Source organism: Callorhinchus milii, unplaced genomic scaffold (genome assembly GCF_018977255.1).
Source record: "Callorhinchus milii isolate IMCB2004 unplaced genomic scaffold, IMCB_Cmil_1.0 Scaffold18, whole genome shotgun sequence".
Lineage (NCBI taxonomy): Eukaryota > Metazoa > Chordata > Chondrichthyes > Chimaeriformes > Callorhinchidae > Callorhinchus > Callorhinchus milii.
This window is the reverse complement of record NW_024704759.1, coordinates 1,563,315-1,580,900: the sequence shown is the minus strand read 5'-3', so window position 1 is coordinate 1,580,900 and position 17,586 is coordinate 1,563,315. Positions and strand designations below refer to the sequence as shown.

General features: G+C 47.3%; 1 protein-coding gene across 1 annotated transcript in view; it reads left to right on the top strand.

Moving 5' to 3' along the window:
• The window catches only part of LOC103190959 (serine/threonine-protein kinase 3/4), a 41,856-nt gene that overhangs the window by 14,296 nt on the left and 9,974 nt on the right, over positions 1-17,586 (top strand). Inside the window, exons 7-10 of the mRNA XM_042341771.1 lie at positions 112-249; positions 674-802; positions 3,768-3,954; positions 14,263-14,429. Coding sequence (XP_042197705.1) covers positions 112-249; positions 674-802; positions 3,768-3,954; positions 14,263-14,429 — 621 coding nt within the window. The remainder of the gene's footprint in view (positions 1-111; positions 250-673; positions 803-3,767; positions 3,955-14,262; positions 14,430-17,586) is intronic.

Sequence of the window (17,586 nt, the reverse complement as noted above, 5' to 3'; positions counted from 1 at the left end):
GCTGAGGGGGCTTCTCTTACAAACCTTAGAAATCTTTGCATCTGGTCTCACGGAGTCGATTACAATTTTCCATCCTCGACTCAGGGCGTTGCTTTTCTATGTGTCCCACAGGCTATTTTCATGATTCCCACAAACCCACCACCAACGTTCCGGAAGCCAGAGCTGTGGTCGGACGAGTTTACGGATTTTGTGAAGCAGTGTCTGGTGAAAAACCCTGAGCACAGAGCCGCAGCCACCCAGCTGTTACAGGTACAGCCATAGCGACAGTCACAGGCCGTGGGTGGGGCGTGGTGGAACAACTCAATCAGCAGGACGCTTTCAAATCCCTTCCTGCCCTGGCACCTCCCTACCTCTCACTCTGACCTGCTTACTCCAGCTACCTCCGCTCGCCTGGCTCCGGCCTTCTGCGTGTCCCATTCCGCCATCGGCAGCTGTGCTTTCAGCCACTACGCCCCGCAATTCTGGAACATTCATCCTCTATCCGTCTGCCTTTCCCCCTCCTTCCTTCCGCACCTTCAGATCGCGCTGGAAGCCCTTCCTCTTCGACCATGCCTACAGTCATCTTCCCGTCCCCCCGGTTCAGCGACGTGTCAAGCGCTCTGCGACGCTACCCTGCATGAGGGGGCGATATATAAATGCAATTTGTTGTTGCGGTCCTGCTTTGTGTTTTCAGCACCCCTTCATTAAAGCTGCCAAGCCGGTGTCTATCCTACGCGCCCTGATCAATGACGCCATGGAAATTAAACTGAAGAAGCAGGAGGAGCAGCAGCGGGACCTGGATCAGGACGACGACGAGAACTCAGTAAGATCCTAATTAGCTTGTTAATTCGGCAAGTTAATGAGCTAATTACCTGGGAGCGTCTCACTCTGTTCCCTCCCAGGGAATTAGGTCGTTAATTCAAGTCTTTATCTCACACACACACATACACACACCCACTCTTCGCTTGAAGGACAAAGTGGCTTTTTTTTTCTCACTCGCTTGCCCTGTTTCTCTGTTCTGTAATCCCTCTCTCTTGCAGAAACCAATTTATAGAAAATTTGTTCTGTTGAATAGAAATAGGCATAGAATTGAGGTGAGCAGCATGACTTGTGCGTGCGTGTGTGTGCGTGTGTGGCGTGTTTGCGTGTAAGCTTGAGCCAGTAACTTTCTGCGTGCCAGAGAGATTGTGGTTGCTCTCTGATCAGCCGGTTGCATGATTTGCGTGCGTGCGTGTGTGTGCATAAGTGTGAGTCAGTAAGGGTGTGCGTGCCGGAGAGATTGTGCTTGCTCTCTGTTGCATAATTTGTGTGAGTGTGTTGTGCGCACTCTGAGCTGTCTGCAGTGTGTGTGTGAGTGTGTGCGTGATATCGCTCTCAGATCTATCAGCTGGGATTGTGCGCAGCTGCTCTCTGAACTATTCGTTGAGTATGTGCACATGCGCGAGTGTGCGTGTGTGTGAATGTGAGAGAAGTCTGGTTATCCTGAGAGCTGTATTACAGTGTAGTGTGCTCTCGGATCTATCAAATGTGTGTGCGTGTTTTCTCTGAGCATGGGTTTTGCTGTGGGATTGTGTGTGTTTTAGCATGCTTGTTCTGATGAAGGGTGGGTGGGGGTTTAGAATAAGACCACACCCGATGAATATTTTTGTTGGAACAGTTAATTGCAGCTGAAGAGTTCGATCCATCACTTGCTGTGGTTTGGACAATGTGGCACAAGCTGCTTTGTGCCATGACATGCAGTGTCTCAGCATCACTTGGTACCTATTTTATAAACTAACTTCCAGGCAGAGGGCGAAACCTTGGGCAAGTTTCCATACTCCACACAGAGCCTAATAATAATCCCTCCAAAAAACAACAATAATAAATTGGTCATTTTCAATCTACGACTGTTTGTGGGACATTGCTGTGCGCAATTGGCTGCCGCGTTCGCCCACAAATATACAGTCAATTCACTTTACAATGTGTTCTGTGAAGCGCTTTGGGACGTCCTCCTGACGTGAAAAGCGCTATATCAAATGCAAGGATTATTATTATATTATTATTATTATAACTTGCAACAGATTCAGTCGACTTTACTCAGCGGACTCTGACCTGCTCCATGTCCCCCCGGCCTTCAGCCTTTCTACCCCCATCCTTTGCAACTCCATCCCACAGTCCCTTCACCTCACCTTGCCTCCTTTGGTCATTCTCCTACGCCCAACTCTCCCTGCCCTCTGCCCCTCCTCACCCAACCCCAGCTCAGGTCCGAAACCCTGACTGTCCAGCGCCTTGGGACGTTCTTCCAACTTGAATGTCAGTGTGTAAATGCCATTTGTTGTTGTTGACTTTGCTGCCTCCCTAGTTCAGGATTCCCACGATCAGCGTGAATCGAAGTTCATGTCCAAATTCACTCCTGAGTGAGTGGGCCGTCTGTCAGTGGATACCCTACCCGCTCGAGCCACTGAGTTGTCTGCCCCGACACACGCTTTGTTTGTGAGGGGAAACTTCCCGAACAAAATGCCAATTCACTTGCCCCCTTTGTGACGCGTCAAATCACAATGGTGAGTGTGTGGAAAGGGTTGAGGTTTCAATTGGGAAACAGATGCTTGCTCCTTTGTGATTTTTGTGAATACCTTCGGGTCACCCTGAGGACAGTCTATTGTTCCTCAACAATGGAAGTGACCGAACAATGTGTTACCTGGAACTGATTGGGACTGGAGCAGCATTTAATGAGAAGTGCCATGAATAGGAAGTGCCTAAAATAGAGCATCTGTACAAATTATTGTCTGACTCTCTGTGCAGGGGAGAGTACGAGTGACTCGAGCAGCGACTCAAGTCACCGAATAACCTTGAGCACTAACCAATGCCTTTACTTGTGTTCTGCACCTTACCCACTGGGCCATTCTTAAAGGCATCATTGATAGCCTAGTGAGCAACAGCACAGTTGGATCGAGCACCGAGCCAATAATAATAATCCTTGCATTTGATATAGGACCTTATCATGTCTTCGAGACGTCTCAAAGCACTTCGCAGACTATACTGTAAAGTGATTGTATATATTTTGTGGGTGAAACACACACAACAGTGTCCCGCAAACAGTGGATTGAGTGGCCAAATTATTTTAATTTATTTTGAAGGAATTATTACCCCCAGAAAAGTGATCCGCCAATCGATTAACAACTGGGTTCCTTCTTATTGTTAGGTAAACAGAGGCGTGTGAAGTAAGGAAACTTGCCCAACGTTTTACCCTGCCGGAAATCGAACCCAAGTCCTCTCGCTTGCGAGGCGAGTGCTCTAACCATTGAGCAACAGTACTCCATAATCTTAAACCTTTACCATTTCCCCTCTTTTCAACAACACCACGGGGCAGTGTTGCTGTCCTCTCCTCTTCCCTTGGCACTGACCATCCTGAGGTTGTCACGATCCTAGGTCTTCAGAGAACCTCCAGCAGGTGTGCTTCATGCTGGGGAGGAGACTGCCCGCACACTGCCTTTCCCAGGCAGTCCACACTATGGATGTGACTGGTCATCTCATATGACTGTGCTGTAGCAGATGTCAGTGTGATAAATGCCCATCAAGTCTTCTGGCTCAGTCGCAGCTGTTCTCATTGAGTGTTAAAACTTCAGTGGGTTGAGTTGTCTTCTCTTATTTCCCAATGAGCCCACTGCCATAACCACTTTTATTCCCCCCCCCGATCCCAACTCCCAGCTTGGGTGCAAATCCCTGACTGCCCAACGCCTTGGGACGTCCTCCCTGAACGTGGAAGCCGCTGTGTAAATGTAGTTTGTGGTTGTTGTTGTTGTTGACAGGAAGAGGATGAGTTGGACTCGGGCACCATGGTGCGAGCCTCTGCGGAGGAGACGGGTACCATGAGGGCGGCCGGCACCATGAGCGACGGAGCGCGGACCATGATCGAGCACGACAGCTCCACGCTGGACTCCCAGATGGGTACCATGGTCATCAACAGCGAGGATGAAGAGGACGGCACCATGAAGAGTAAGATTTTTTTATCCTCCTAAGTGCACAGCCCCGAGCTGACCAGGTGTCAGGCAGTACATGATAATAATCCTTGCATTTGATACAGCGTCTTATTATGTTCTTGGGACGTCTCAAAGCGCTTCACAGAATATACTGTAAAGTGGAGTGACTGTGTGTTCTGTGGGCCAATGGCGCACAGCAATGGTCCCACAAACAGCCATGGATTGAACGGCCAAATATGACTAAGTAAAAGGAGAAGCCTTGGCTATATTGAGGCTCTTTATGATGAACCTCCTTATTATCCTCCTTTGTACACATAAGTCGAGTTAGCAATGACTGGCTCAGCTGGCTGTTTGCTATCACTGGGGGTGGGAAGGCTGGGCAGCGGGAGTGGGGAGGGAAGGAAATGAGGTGTTTCTGACCTCTAGAGGGAACCAAACCCCACTGCCAGAGTCGTCCCAGCCATCAAAGCTCAGCAAGTGTTTAAAACAATCGTGTTTGAAGGCAGTTCACGTGCTGATGCAGTGTTCATTCATTTGCTGTTTGTATTGCCCCTGTTACGGCACCTCAAAGACGGTGCATGTCGGCTGCCTGACCGCACAGGTACTATCTGCTGATTCTCAGTGGATTTCCATCTGTGTCCACTTCCCAGTGTGAGCACAATATATAGCTTCATCCCCACTTGCTCTAGGCCAGGGTTAGGTGTAGCACCTTGCTGGCCTGGCACAGATCAGATCACTCAACAACCATACAGTTCGGACATTCATTTTCACTAATAATAATAATAATAATAATCCTCGCATTTGATACAGCGCCTTATCATGTCATTGAAACATCTCAAAGCGCTTCCAGGATATACTGTACAGTGACTGTGTGTTTTGTGGGCGAAAGACATCAGACAATTGCGCACAGCAGTGTCCCCACAAACAGTCGTGGATTGAGTGACCAAATTATTATTATTTTTGGAGGGATTATTACCCCCGAAAAGCAATCCGCCAATCGACTAACAACTGGGTTCCTATTTCCTGCTAGGTAAACAGAGGTGTGTGGAGTAAGGAAACTTGCCTAAAGTTTCGCACCCCCAGGAATTGAACCCAGGTCCTCTCTCTTGCGAGGCGAGTGCGCCAACCAATAAGTTACAGGACTCCAAGGCACAGGGTTTAACAACTGACCAAATCGGAAAGTGCGGGCGGGGTGTGAGGGTGGTGGGACGAGAGGAACTTTGCTTTCTTTTTAATCAGTGTGAGTACTGATATCAGGAGCTCTGAACGCAATAGGCAGCTGATTACACATTGTCAATGTTATGTGATTGCTACGTTTGTTCTTGTAAGTCAGTCTCAGTCAGACCTTTGGGTCAGAAGGTTGTTCAAGCTCCAAGTTTAGGTCGAGGACTTTGAGCTCACAGTCTAAGCTGAAACTTCTGGGTGGTGGGGTTGGGGAAGCATTGTCAGAGGTGTCTTCCTTTGGATGAGACGTTAAACCAAGGTCCCACCTGCCTGTTCAGGTGGCCTTCAAATATCCCATGACTCTATTGGAGAAGAGAAAGGAGCTTCTTTCTCCCAGTGCACTAGCCAACAATCCTCCAGATTGGAGTCCTGCAGCTCAGTGGTTAGAGCACTCGCTTTGCAAGCGAGACACCTGGGTTCAATTCCAGGCAGAGGGCGAAACCTTGGGCAAGTTTCCTTACTCCACACACCTAATAATAATCCCTCCAAAACAAAACAATAATAAATTGGTCATTTTCAATCTACGACTGTTTGTGGGACATTGCTGTGCGCAATTGGCTGCCGCGTTCGCCCACAAATATACAGTCAATTCACTTTACAGTGTGTTCTGTGCTGCACTTTGGGACGTCCTCCCGACGTGAAAAGCGCTATATCAAATGCAAGGATTATTATTATTATTAATCGGTTATTCACCCCCCAGCTGTTTATGGGAATTTACTGTCTGCACAAAACAGCTGCTGTGTTTGTCTGCAAAAAAAAACACAATTAATTATTGTAAAACACTTTTGAGATTGATGAGGTGTAAGGTGCAGTAACAATGCATACTTTTAATGGTAATTTAACTCCCCGTTAGATCCAGTAATTGATGTGTGCAGCACTCTAGTTAGACATGGAGTATATATACTTTTTACGAATTAACCGAGTGAGATGTAGACACCACTTGATGTAACTGTCGATTTCAATTTTCAGTTACTGACTTCTAAAAGGGGTCGGGGTGGGTGAGGCTGATTCTCTCCGCCAGCGCGGAAGTACTTGTTTACTCACAGCGTCATTCATCACTTCACAGACGTCAAAGGCCTTTGTGCTTTTCAAAGGCAGTCATTGATTTTGGTTCTAAAGTGCCATTAATATTACCTTAATGACCAATGCTTTTCTGATGACTTCAGTACTAGGAGCTTCCGAGAGGCTGGTCTGGATTCCTAACGCAGAGTTTTGTCAATGGTTGATTTTTCTTTGTGCAAACTTCCCTCTTGACCCCGTAGGTCCACACACAGTCCCCTTCCTCATCCTGTGCAACCCAGACAGACACCATTCAACCTATTGTCTTAGCGTTGTGTTTGCTAGTCCAATAAAGCTGTTTATTCCAATGACAATTTTTCTAGTACCCTTTAATCCCCATCTTCCATGTGTCTTTATCCAATTCCCCTTTTAAATGCTCCTGGTTGACAGCTCAACTGGGGCATTTAAAGGGGAAATTAGATAAAACAGGTAATTCTATCTTTATTCTGATAGCCTCCTCACTTCCCTTTAACACTCCTCGTTATAATCTTCAATTCATGCCCTGTTATTCTCAGATCAATTACCAGTGACCATAGCTCCTCAGCGTTTATCCACTCAATCTTCTCTGATCTGATGGGCAAAAGCCTGAACTCCTCCAGGCTCTCTTCATCCAAGGCAAAGGAAAGTTCCCTTTAGTACAGCAAACTCGAGTCGGGTTTGGTGATTTATAGTGAGCGTATTTATTCCCTGTAAAGGAATACCTGCAGCTGCAGCAAACGATCTTTAATTTGTTCTTCCCATCGGGGTTTCAGGCTTCTCTCTCTATCTATGTCTGAAGCTGAATTGTTTTTCGTTTCTCACTTTCTTCTGACTTCCCCGTTCTTTCTGTTTGTTGTTTTTCCCCCTTGGCATACTGACACAGATGGCTGGCATACTCGTGTTTTGCTTTGTGTGCAAATGTGTGTAGAGGTGACCTTGCTATCTACACAGCTGCCCACTGAAGTCAGAGGACCAGCAGGTTTTGTCAGGGAGGGAGGAGGATTCTTCAAAATTACTCTCCATGTTTTTGAGAAGTTGCCCTCAAAACCAGACTGGATGTGAACTGTGCTAGAAGCTTCAGCTCTAAGGTGGATTTCATAATAATAATCCTTGTATTTGATATAGCGCCTTATCACATAGGTGAGAGGTCTCAAAGCGCTTCACAGGATATAATGTAAAGCAAATTGACTGTATAATTTGTAGGCAAAACACGTCAGCCGATTGCACACAGCAAATTTTTTTTGAGGGATTATTACCCCTGAAAAGCGATCCGCCAATCTACTAACAACCAGGTTGCTACTTACTGCTGGATAAACAGAGGTGTGTAGAGTAAGAAAACTCGCCTAAGATTTCACCCTGTCCGGGAATTGAACATGGGTCCTCTTGCTTGTGAGGCTAGCGCTCTAACCACTACGCTACAGAACTCCAATATTGTGACCCCTTCCTCTAACTCCCTGCAACTCCGGTCAGCAGTGTAGCTCTCAGTGCTGGGTGCCAGCACTGAGCTCTGGACTGTGCAGGCTCACTCACCTCTTCCAGCATTGCAGCACGGCTGAAGCCTGCGCGGGCTGGGGATGCTGCTGGCTGGCCTCGGGACACATAGGTTTAGGAACAGCAGTTCTTGCCCTCCGACATGAGCAGTTAATCAGCCTTTGTACGATTCCATACTGAAACATCTGCTCGCTGCTAATTACCCACTCATTAGCAGACGTGACAAATGCAAATGGATTTGCATTTTCACATCTTTTCTAATTACCAAATTGCTGAACCATTTAACCTGTTGAGGGATGAGTTTCCCTCCCCTTGTGGCTCACAATGTTTATTTCGACTGTTTATAATAATAATACTAATAATCCTTGCATTTGATATAGCGCCTCATCGCATCATTAAGGACACATCAAACCCCTTCGCTGAGTATACTGTAAAGCGGAGTGACTATATATTTTGCGGGTGAAATGCGGCAGCCAGCAGTGTCCCGCAAACAAATTGTCGTGGAAGGAGTGACCGCATTATTATTTTTTTATGTATACTTTTTAAGTTTTGGGCTATTTGGGGAAGTTAAATAACAATCATTGCAGTGACTGTATTTGTAGCATATCTTTCACACAGCTATGCAGACCCCGGGAGAAACGACCTTCTGTTTTCCATTAGCATCTCTAGGATCAGTTGAGGCAGTGGCTGAACAGGCAGACAGGATCTCACGCAGCAACTCAACCCAGACAGGACACCTCTGGCAATGCCCCCTGCAGCCCTGCACTGGAGTCAGCCTTAGTCTGTGAGCTTGTGGAGCTTGGCAACACAACCTTCCGACCTCAAGGCCAGAGTGCGACCAGACAGGACATAGGAGCTAAAATCTAGAGTTAATTTAATCAAGGAGCTGCACTAACTCTGTCTGAGAGGTTGGTCCTGTCAGTCTAGGTTGTAAAGTTACTCGATTGGTCAAAGCCTGATTGATATAGTGTGATGTGAAGTGCAGCCCTGTGTTTATGCTTTGCACTGTAATTGAAATGCCATTCAGCGAGCACCCCCGGCTATAACAGGCTTTTTCCATGAATTCCAATGACAGGGTTTTGTCAAGTGAGGCTTGCTATATATAAAGCCAGGTCCCGAGGTGACGGAAGCTTGCTTTAGCTATGCGCTGGCACTCTCCTCATCGATGCCGTCCCCTGGAGTAATGTCCCCAAAGTTTTTAAAGGGGATGAAATGTGCAAATGAACAGCGAGGTAAAGCTTCGGTATTTCATGCGATGTTCCTTTTTTTTTCCTTCCGACAAAACAAAATGCTTTGGGTATTAATTCTGCGGATTTGAGAGCTGGAACTGCAAATGAGGTTCGTGCTCGGGAATTGATGCCCTTAGCCACGTGGCTGTTGCTTTGTTTGTGAGAGGAGAAGCTTCCTGTTTGCTGTCGGAATCATTGGTGTGGGGGGAACCGTAGCTGAGCTTGACCTTACGCTCACACCAGTACTTACAGCGGAGATTGCTGAATAGCGAACAGGAGTGGAAACCTCAGTTGTGTTTTTATATTGCACCAGAACTCTTAGATCGTTACCACAACACGTTTCGCCCACACAGTACACAGTCTGTCCACTTTACAGATGTCGCAACGATGTGATAAGACGCTATACCAAATGCAAGGATTTTTATTATTGTTATTATTATAACAACAACTTTCAGTTATATAGCCCCCTTCACATAGGGCAATAACTCAGAGCACTTTACAGAGACAGCGTTCGATCCCAAGTCAGTGGTGGAGGTGGGGAAGAGAGGGGAGGTGGCCATAGGTGCATTCGTGGAGGCAAGACAAAGACAGAAAGAAAAAGGAATGAGACAGTGGTTAGAGGGAGAGAGAGGGAAGTAAGGGGTCTTTGTTTTGTTTCTACAAACGGCTTTTCCTCCACCCCCCGCACTGTCTCGTGCGGTGTCCCTCAGGGTTCTGTCCTCGGTCCCCTCCTCTTCACCCTCTATACGCTCCCCCTGTGGTGACATCATCCGCAGACATGGGGTTAACTTCCACATGTATGCGGATGACACCCAACTCTACCTTTCCTCCTCTACCCTCAACTCCACGACCACCGATGTCCTGACAGCTGCCTCTCCGACATCGAGTCCTGGACGAGAGATAACTTTCTTCAGCTCAATGTGCGTAAAACTGAGGCCCTCCTGATTGGCTCACGTCAGCGCCTCCGCACCTCAGGCGCTGACACCATCAGCATCCAAGGCCGCACTCTCCACCTCTCAAAGTCATCAGGAACCTCGGTGTTCTCTTCGACCCTGAGCTGTCCTTTCTCCCTCATATCCGCGCCACAACTGGCACCGCCTTCCATCACCTCCGAAACATCACCAGACTACGGCACTACCTCACCCCTCACGCGGCTGAAACTCTGGTCCACGCCTTTATCACCTCAAGGCTGGACTATGGGAACTCTCTCCTCGCGGCCTTCCCGGCACCTCCCTCCACATTGCAGGTCATTCAGAACTCTGCAGCTCGTGTACTGTCCCGCACCAGGCTTCGTGCCCACATCACTCCCACCCTCGCTCACCTCCAAAGGCTCCCCATCCCCAAGAGAATCAAATTCAAGATCCTCATCCTCACCTACAAGGCCATTCACAGCCTCGCTCCCTCCTACCTCTCCAACCTACTATCCCCCTACCTACCTGCCCGTACCCTCCGTTCCTCTGGCTCCGGTCTGCTCCACATCCCCCGCCCCAACCGCCCTACCATCGGTGGACGGGCCTTCAGCCTTTCAGCCCCGAGGCTCTGGAACTCTATCCCCCAGTGCCTTCGCCGCTTCCTCCCTTTCCTCCTTCAAGGCCGGTCTCAAGACCTTTCTCTTTGACCGTGCCTTCAGCTCCCCTCTCGACTCTCTACCCCCTCCTCGCTCCCTCCCTCCCCTCACCCTGACCATTTCCCCCTTGCTCGGGTCCTGACCCAACTGTACAGCACCTTGGGACGTCCTCCCGACGTGAAAGGCGCTCAATAAATGGAATCTTGTTGTTGTTGTTGTCTGAGCACAGACACTGGTGCTGCCTTTCCCTTTCGCAGCAGAGAATAGCAAAATCCAAATCCAAGTCCGTTCAGAGCTGATATCTGGGCAACTGCATCACCACTAGACACGAGACGCTGACTTCCCAGTGGAGGTGTGTTAGCGAGCGGCTCGTTGAAAGATGCATTAGTTATTGACGTGTTCTTGCCTGAAGTGTACCTTCTTTCCCACCCCCCACCCACCTCTCCCCCTCTCTCTCTTAAGTGCTTTAAATTCTCCACCATTTATGTGGAAATTGAATTAGCCGTCTGACCGTGTGCCTTGAAGGAGAAAACTCGTCAGTAATGGAAAGTCCTTTTCTCGAGATTAATGTCTGCTGGGCAAAGGGGTGGTAAGGAAGAGGGCGCTCACTCTCAGTGACTGAAGAGGCCGTTCAAAGGCAGCGCTGTCTCTCTCACTCACATCTCCCGATTGTCCAGCCTCGCAAAATATTTCATCCTGAAAGCCATGTGTTTTGGCTACGATTTTTCTTGGCCGTTGAATTCTAAGCAACAGGTTCCTTATGATTTAACAGATGAATATACAGGGGCGCTGTGAAATAGTGGTTCTGACCTCTCCCCCCACCCCTCTATATATATATATATATATACTCTCGATCATTTGAACTCACACTCTCAACCTTGGTTCCATTATCTGAATTACTTGTGTGGTAGGAACATAGGAACAGGAGTAGGCCATTCAGCCCCTCGAGCCTGTTCTGCCATTGTATGAGATCATGGCTGATCTGTACCTCAACTCCAATTACCCGCCCTTGCCTCATATCCATTGATCCCCTGACCTAACAAACTTCAATCCTCTCAGTCTTGAAAATGTGAATGGATCCAACCATAGTCCACAGCCTTTGGGGGAGGGAATGAGTTCCAGATTCCTACTATCCTTTGCAGGAAAATGTTTTCACCCGTTGGTACAATTCAATCCAAGATTACATTTGCATGGTGCCTTTCACGTTGGGAGGACGTCCCAAGGCACTGGTAGAACTCTTTCAAAGAATAGTTACCATTGCATCCAAGAACACACACCTTCCAGCAATGGGGATGGTAGTGTGGAGCCCAAACCCACTAGAAGGGACAGTGTGGGTCACACAGACACTGTGTATAGTAGAGGCCAGCGAGCGTCAGATGTGAAGGAGAACATGTTTCACAGGGAGGATGTGATCGCAAAGATTTATCTCTGAATTTTAAATTAAAAACAAACCACGAGGGAAATGGGTTATTGAAATGAAATCTCCTAATTCAGCACAACAGAGCAGGTCGCAGGCGTGTTTCTCGTTGCTGTCATGTCTTGGAAGAGGCTCCACGTGAAAATGACCAATGTTTTACGTAATTTAAGCTGCTTGTGCGGTCCACATTTGCTGGATCAAGACATAGTCTGCAGTTCACAAGCCGTGAAACTGAGGAGTTGAATTGATGTTGCCATTTAACAGAGCGTGCTCTGTTTGCCTGGAGTTTATCTTTAAATTACAAGTTATAACAAATCTTATTTTTTTTGGAGGGTGGGGGGGCTGTTTTGTTTTAGGACTGACAAGTTACATTGTGGAGAAACTCAAATACATTGGGGATTGATTTTCACTGGAGCAGAGCAGGTTAATGGGATTTAATAGAGGGTTTCAAAACTGAATGGTTTCTCTCGGGTAAATAGAGAGGCAATTTCCACTGAGTCAGTAACTTAAGGATCACGAACAGAATAAAAAAGGCTGATGTCAAAGGGTTTTTGTTTTTTTTTGCACAGGGGATTCTTAGATGATGGAATGCCTCACCACACGTTATTGTTGAGTCCATCACAGCCCATAAAAGGGAATTATATAAATAGATACTGGAAGAAAAATAATATTAAAGGGTAGGGGGAAAGCACAGAATTGATTCACCAATAACATACACAGTCACTCCGCTTTACAGTATATTCTATGAAGTGCTTTGAGAGGTCTCAATGGCGTGATAAGGCGCTATATCGAGGATTATTATTATTGTTAATAATTGATTTAAAGTAGAGAGCTCCAGTGTGGCAGGGGAATGGAATTAAAGTAAAGTTCCAAATTGGACAGAGTGAATCACCGAACAGATACGAGAGGGTTTATTCTGTGCTGTGAGCATTCATATTGGAATGAACTCAGCGACTGCTGTGTGTTACTGGAGACACAGATTGCTTTACGCGCTTGTGTAAGGATTATTCTGAATTCTGCCGCATTATTTTTGACCCCTTACCAAATGTCCATTCTCCCCCCACCCCCCGCCCTCTCTCTCAAAACATATCGATTGAGACGATAAATGCTTTCAGTTGTGTTTTTGTTAAAGGACAGTTATAGTGCAATTCCATGTTTGTAGAGAAATGCTCCTCTCCCAAGCCACCCATTTATTGGAGGAGATGTCACACACATGGATTGAGTGGCATTGTTACTGAAGGGAATTCTTCCGGCTATGCATGCTTGAGAGGCTTTGTATAGAGCGAATGCAGTGGTTTACCGCTTTTCTGGAGGTAATAATCCCTTCAAAAATAATAATAATAATGATAATAATTTGGTCACTCTAACCACAATTGTTTGTGAGACACTGCTGTGTGCAATTGGCTGCCGCGTTTCGCCCACAAGATATACAGTCAGTTCACTTTTTAAGTGCTCTGGCATGTTAACCCATGTAAAGGGCACTATATATATGCAAGTATATTCGGAAAAGCGTTTTGAAACGTCACAACGACCTGATACGGCGCTACATCAAATGCAAGAATTATTAGTATCGTTGTCTTTTCTGGCTGAACTGTGCAATTCTAACCCAATGTGATTGCATGGCTCCCCTGATCTTAAGCCACATCCGATTGTATGGAAATCCGCTTTATAATTTTATTTACCTATTGAAATGTGCGGTAAGTAGACGGCTACATGATCCCGAGGACATTTTATGCACGTAAAAAACGTGCGTCCCCGGGCTGAGCTTTCTGAATGTAAATCTCTCTGATTTTATCCCAATGGTTGAAAATCACCAGTTCAGATGTATTCCATATTTCAGACACTGCAGCCACAAATCAATTATTTCACATGTAGTTTTATAATAATTAATAATAATAATAATCCTTGCATTTGGTACGTCTCAAAGTGCTTCACAGAATATACTGTCAAGTGAATTGACTGTATAGTTTGTGGGCGACACGCAGCAGCCACTTACGTACAGTAGCATCTCACAAACAGCTGTGCATTGAGGGACCAATTTTTCTTATATTGAAGGGATTATTACCCCCGGAAAAGTGATCCCCCAATCGACTACCAACTGGATTCCTACTTACTGCTAGGTAAATAGAGGCATCTGTGTGGAGTAAGGAAACTTGCCCAACATTTGTCCCTACCGGGAATCGAACCTAGGTCCCTCTCACTTGCGAGGCGTGGGCTCTAACCACTGATCTACACTGGGGCCACAAATCAGAGTGACATACATCCAGTTACCAACACAGTTGGAACCTCTTGTAAACCCGTGGCCATGCGGCTCCCCCTGACCGTGTAACTGAGGGTTTGGTTTCTTTGCCCACCCAGGGAGAGATGACACCATGCAGCAGAACAAGCCGTCGTTCCTGGAATACTTTGAGCAGAAGGAGAAAGAGAACCAGGCTAACAATTGCAGCAGCAACCGGAACACGCAAGCCTCTCAGAACTCACCCTCTGATAGCTGGAAGGTCCCGCAGGACGGGGACTTTGAATTTGTGAGTATATTAAACACTACACAGTGGGAGTAGGGAGGGGGGAGCAACAACAATAACAACACGCATTTATATGGCCCCATCCCCCCGCCCCCCGCGGAGGGCAGCATCCCAGAGCGCAGGGGTAATAGGAATGGAAGAGATTATGATGGCCAGGGCAAAAAAGAACTTTGAAGATAATAATAATAATCCTTGCATTTGATGTGGCGCCTTATCAACATCTTTGAGACGTTTCAAAGCGCTTCACAGAATACACCGTGAAGTGAATTGACTATTTTGTGGGCAAAAAGATCTGAAGTCCATCTGCTACACTGGACTCTGATCACACTTGGGCTGCTTCTCTCGAAAGCTCCCAGGTCGCCCATTGGCGCAGTGTGAGTGAAGGCTGCCCATAGTTTGTGCCTGACCTGGGGCTTGCGTTTGGAAACTGTTGCGAGGGAGATGGGAGCTCCTCTGTACGTTTTTGACGGTTGAAAAATTGGTCCCTTTCGGCTCACAAGAGGGCAAAAATTGGAACTGCAATGAAAGCTTTGAGAAGCGTAATGGAGTGTTAAATCATTGTTTCATAGCTCTGTTCCCTTTGCCCCCGTGACCATCACTCACTCGGTCCATCGGGGAGACTGTGCGGAATTGTGCAGTAATAAAGGGTAGCTTTATTGGATTATACGTCCCCTGTTGCCTGAAGTTATGAAGGTGAATTGATCAAAAGTCTGAGCAGTTAAGTAGTGTCTGTATGCGGTGTAAATGGCATTATCACGTTCTAGGAGATAAATCCAGAAATTCAGAACAGTCAGACAGACCTGACTAAAACGCCTTTTCCTGAGGGGAACCTTGGCATTTCTCAGCTATGGATAGATCTTGTGAGTTGTGTCAGGATTAATTGCAGATGACAAAGGGTTGGGTATTCAAGACGTTAAAATTCCAGCCCATCACTGTGCGATTACATTCCAATATCTCAATGTACGATACAATTGTTATCAAATATTTGTCATTGATTCTGATACCCAAATGGCCACCTTGAATAAGTTATACCATAACATGTCCATTTGTGATGAAGCTACTTCGAATCATCAGCCATCAAGAGTTTGCATTTTTACAACAAATGGAATTAAGTTGGTATTAGATTTCCCCTGGCCCCACGCAGTCTGCTTACACTGCATATTGCATTGTTGAAAGCTCCATCGTAATGGTTACTGTGACAACTGGAACCTGAGCTGGTTAGTTCTGGGACGAGGCACGAAAAGACAGCCTTTGTTCCGGGGCAGCAGGGAGCTTGAGTACGTCCCCATTCGGGACATTCAGTAAGTGGGGGGGGGGGGGAAGTGGCTGGGTGGGATATGACCAAACAGTAAAGCTATGAGTTAAGTCTTTACGTGACTGTTAGTTTGGTTTGTGTGTTGAAGACAAAAACAACAAATGACATTTACACAGAGCCTTTCACTTTGGGAGGATGACCCAAGGCGCTGGACAGTCAAGGATTTGCACCCGAACTGGGGGTTGGCATAATGAGGGGTGGAGGGCAGAGAGGGTGGAGGTAGGAAGGATGACAGAAGGGTTGGTTGAAGAGGAGGGTCTTGAGATGGGCCTTGACGTAGGCAAGGGCAAGAGAGGGGACGAGGCGAAGGATTGGAATGGAGTTCCAAAGAATGGGGGCAGAGAGATGAAGGTATGACCACCGATGGTGGGGTTTTACTTATTTATTTATTTGTTTCTTTTGATGGTGGGGTATAGACCCCACGAGCATGAGAACTTCTGCTCCTATTGGCTAACCATGCAGCCTGGGAGAGACCCACATTCCCGGAGACAGCCGGAAATCCGAGCCTATCACTCACGTGATGCAAATGCGAAGAGAAGGCCAAGCGAGGAAGTGCGATACAGACAGGAAAGATTATTGGAAATGAAACCTTAGAACAAGGAAGTGAGCGAGTTAACCTCGGGGTCCTGAAATATCTCACGGTCTCGGCCTTCAGGTCATGGCTTATAATTTAAGGTGGTGTAGACGTTTGGAAAACTCTTCAGCCCGGTCTGGCTTTGGCAGCTGGTTTTCCATAATTCCTGAAGGTCTTCGTCCATAACTCCGCACATCGGCAAGCGAGAGGACCCACGTTCAATTCCTGTATGGGGCGAAACCTTGGGCAAATTTCCTTACTCCACCCTCCTCTGGAGTCAGTAGGAACCCAGTCGTTAGTCGATTGGCGGATCGCTTGGTCACTCAATCCACACTGCGGTACAATTGGATGCTGCGTTTCACTCACAAAATATACAGTCACTCCACTTTACAATATATTCTGTGAAGCCCTTTGAAACGTCTCAACGACATGATAAGGTGCTATATCAAACACAAGGATTATTTTTATGATACCTCTAATACTTAATTACCGCATACTGACCCGGACAAAACTCCATACCCACATCTCACCAGGTTGGCCCAAGCTCCGCTGGCTCCACATCACCGAACAGATCGACTTCAAGATCCTCACTCTTGTGTTCAAATTCATTCACTCTCTGGCACCTCCCTACCTCTCCGACCTCCTCTCTCCCCAATCCACCACCTGGCTCCTCTGCTCAACGGGCACCGACCCCCTCCTCGTCCCTCACACCCTCCCCCCCCCACCATCGGAGGTTGCGCTTTCAGCCACTACACCCCAAAACTCTGGAGCACTCTCCCTCAGTCCCTTCACTTTGCCCCCTCTCTCCCCTTTTTCCGGTCCTGCCTGAAAACCTTCCTCTTCGACCGTGCTTATGGCCCCTCCCTCTTCCCGGCTCGGAGTCAGGCTCCGCCACTGTGAAGCGCTCTGAGACGCTACCGTGTGTAGAGTGCAAGTTGTTGTTGTCGTTTATTTGATCTCCACCTTCAAGAATCCCCACCCGGCTGTCTTCCTATGACTGACTTTCCATTGCATCACTGAGATGTTTCAGTCACAGTATCCTGGCATCAAACCCTCTTCCTCTTCCAGCTGCTAATTACTCTCCTTGCAAAGAAACAAATCGTCCTGAACTTGCCCTTCACTCTCCTGCTCTTGTGCCCTCTCGTTTTCCTGACAGCGGCAATCGGAACGGGAACTGAGCCACAAGGTGGGATCGATCGGTTCTGTGGCGCAGTTAACTGGTGCCCATGTAGGATTACATACGATTGGCGTTGTGTGTGTGTCTCTTGGGG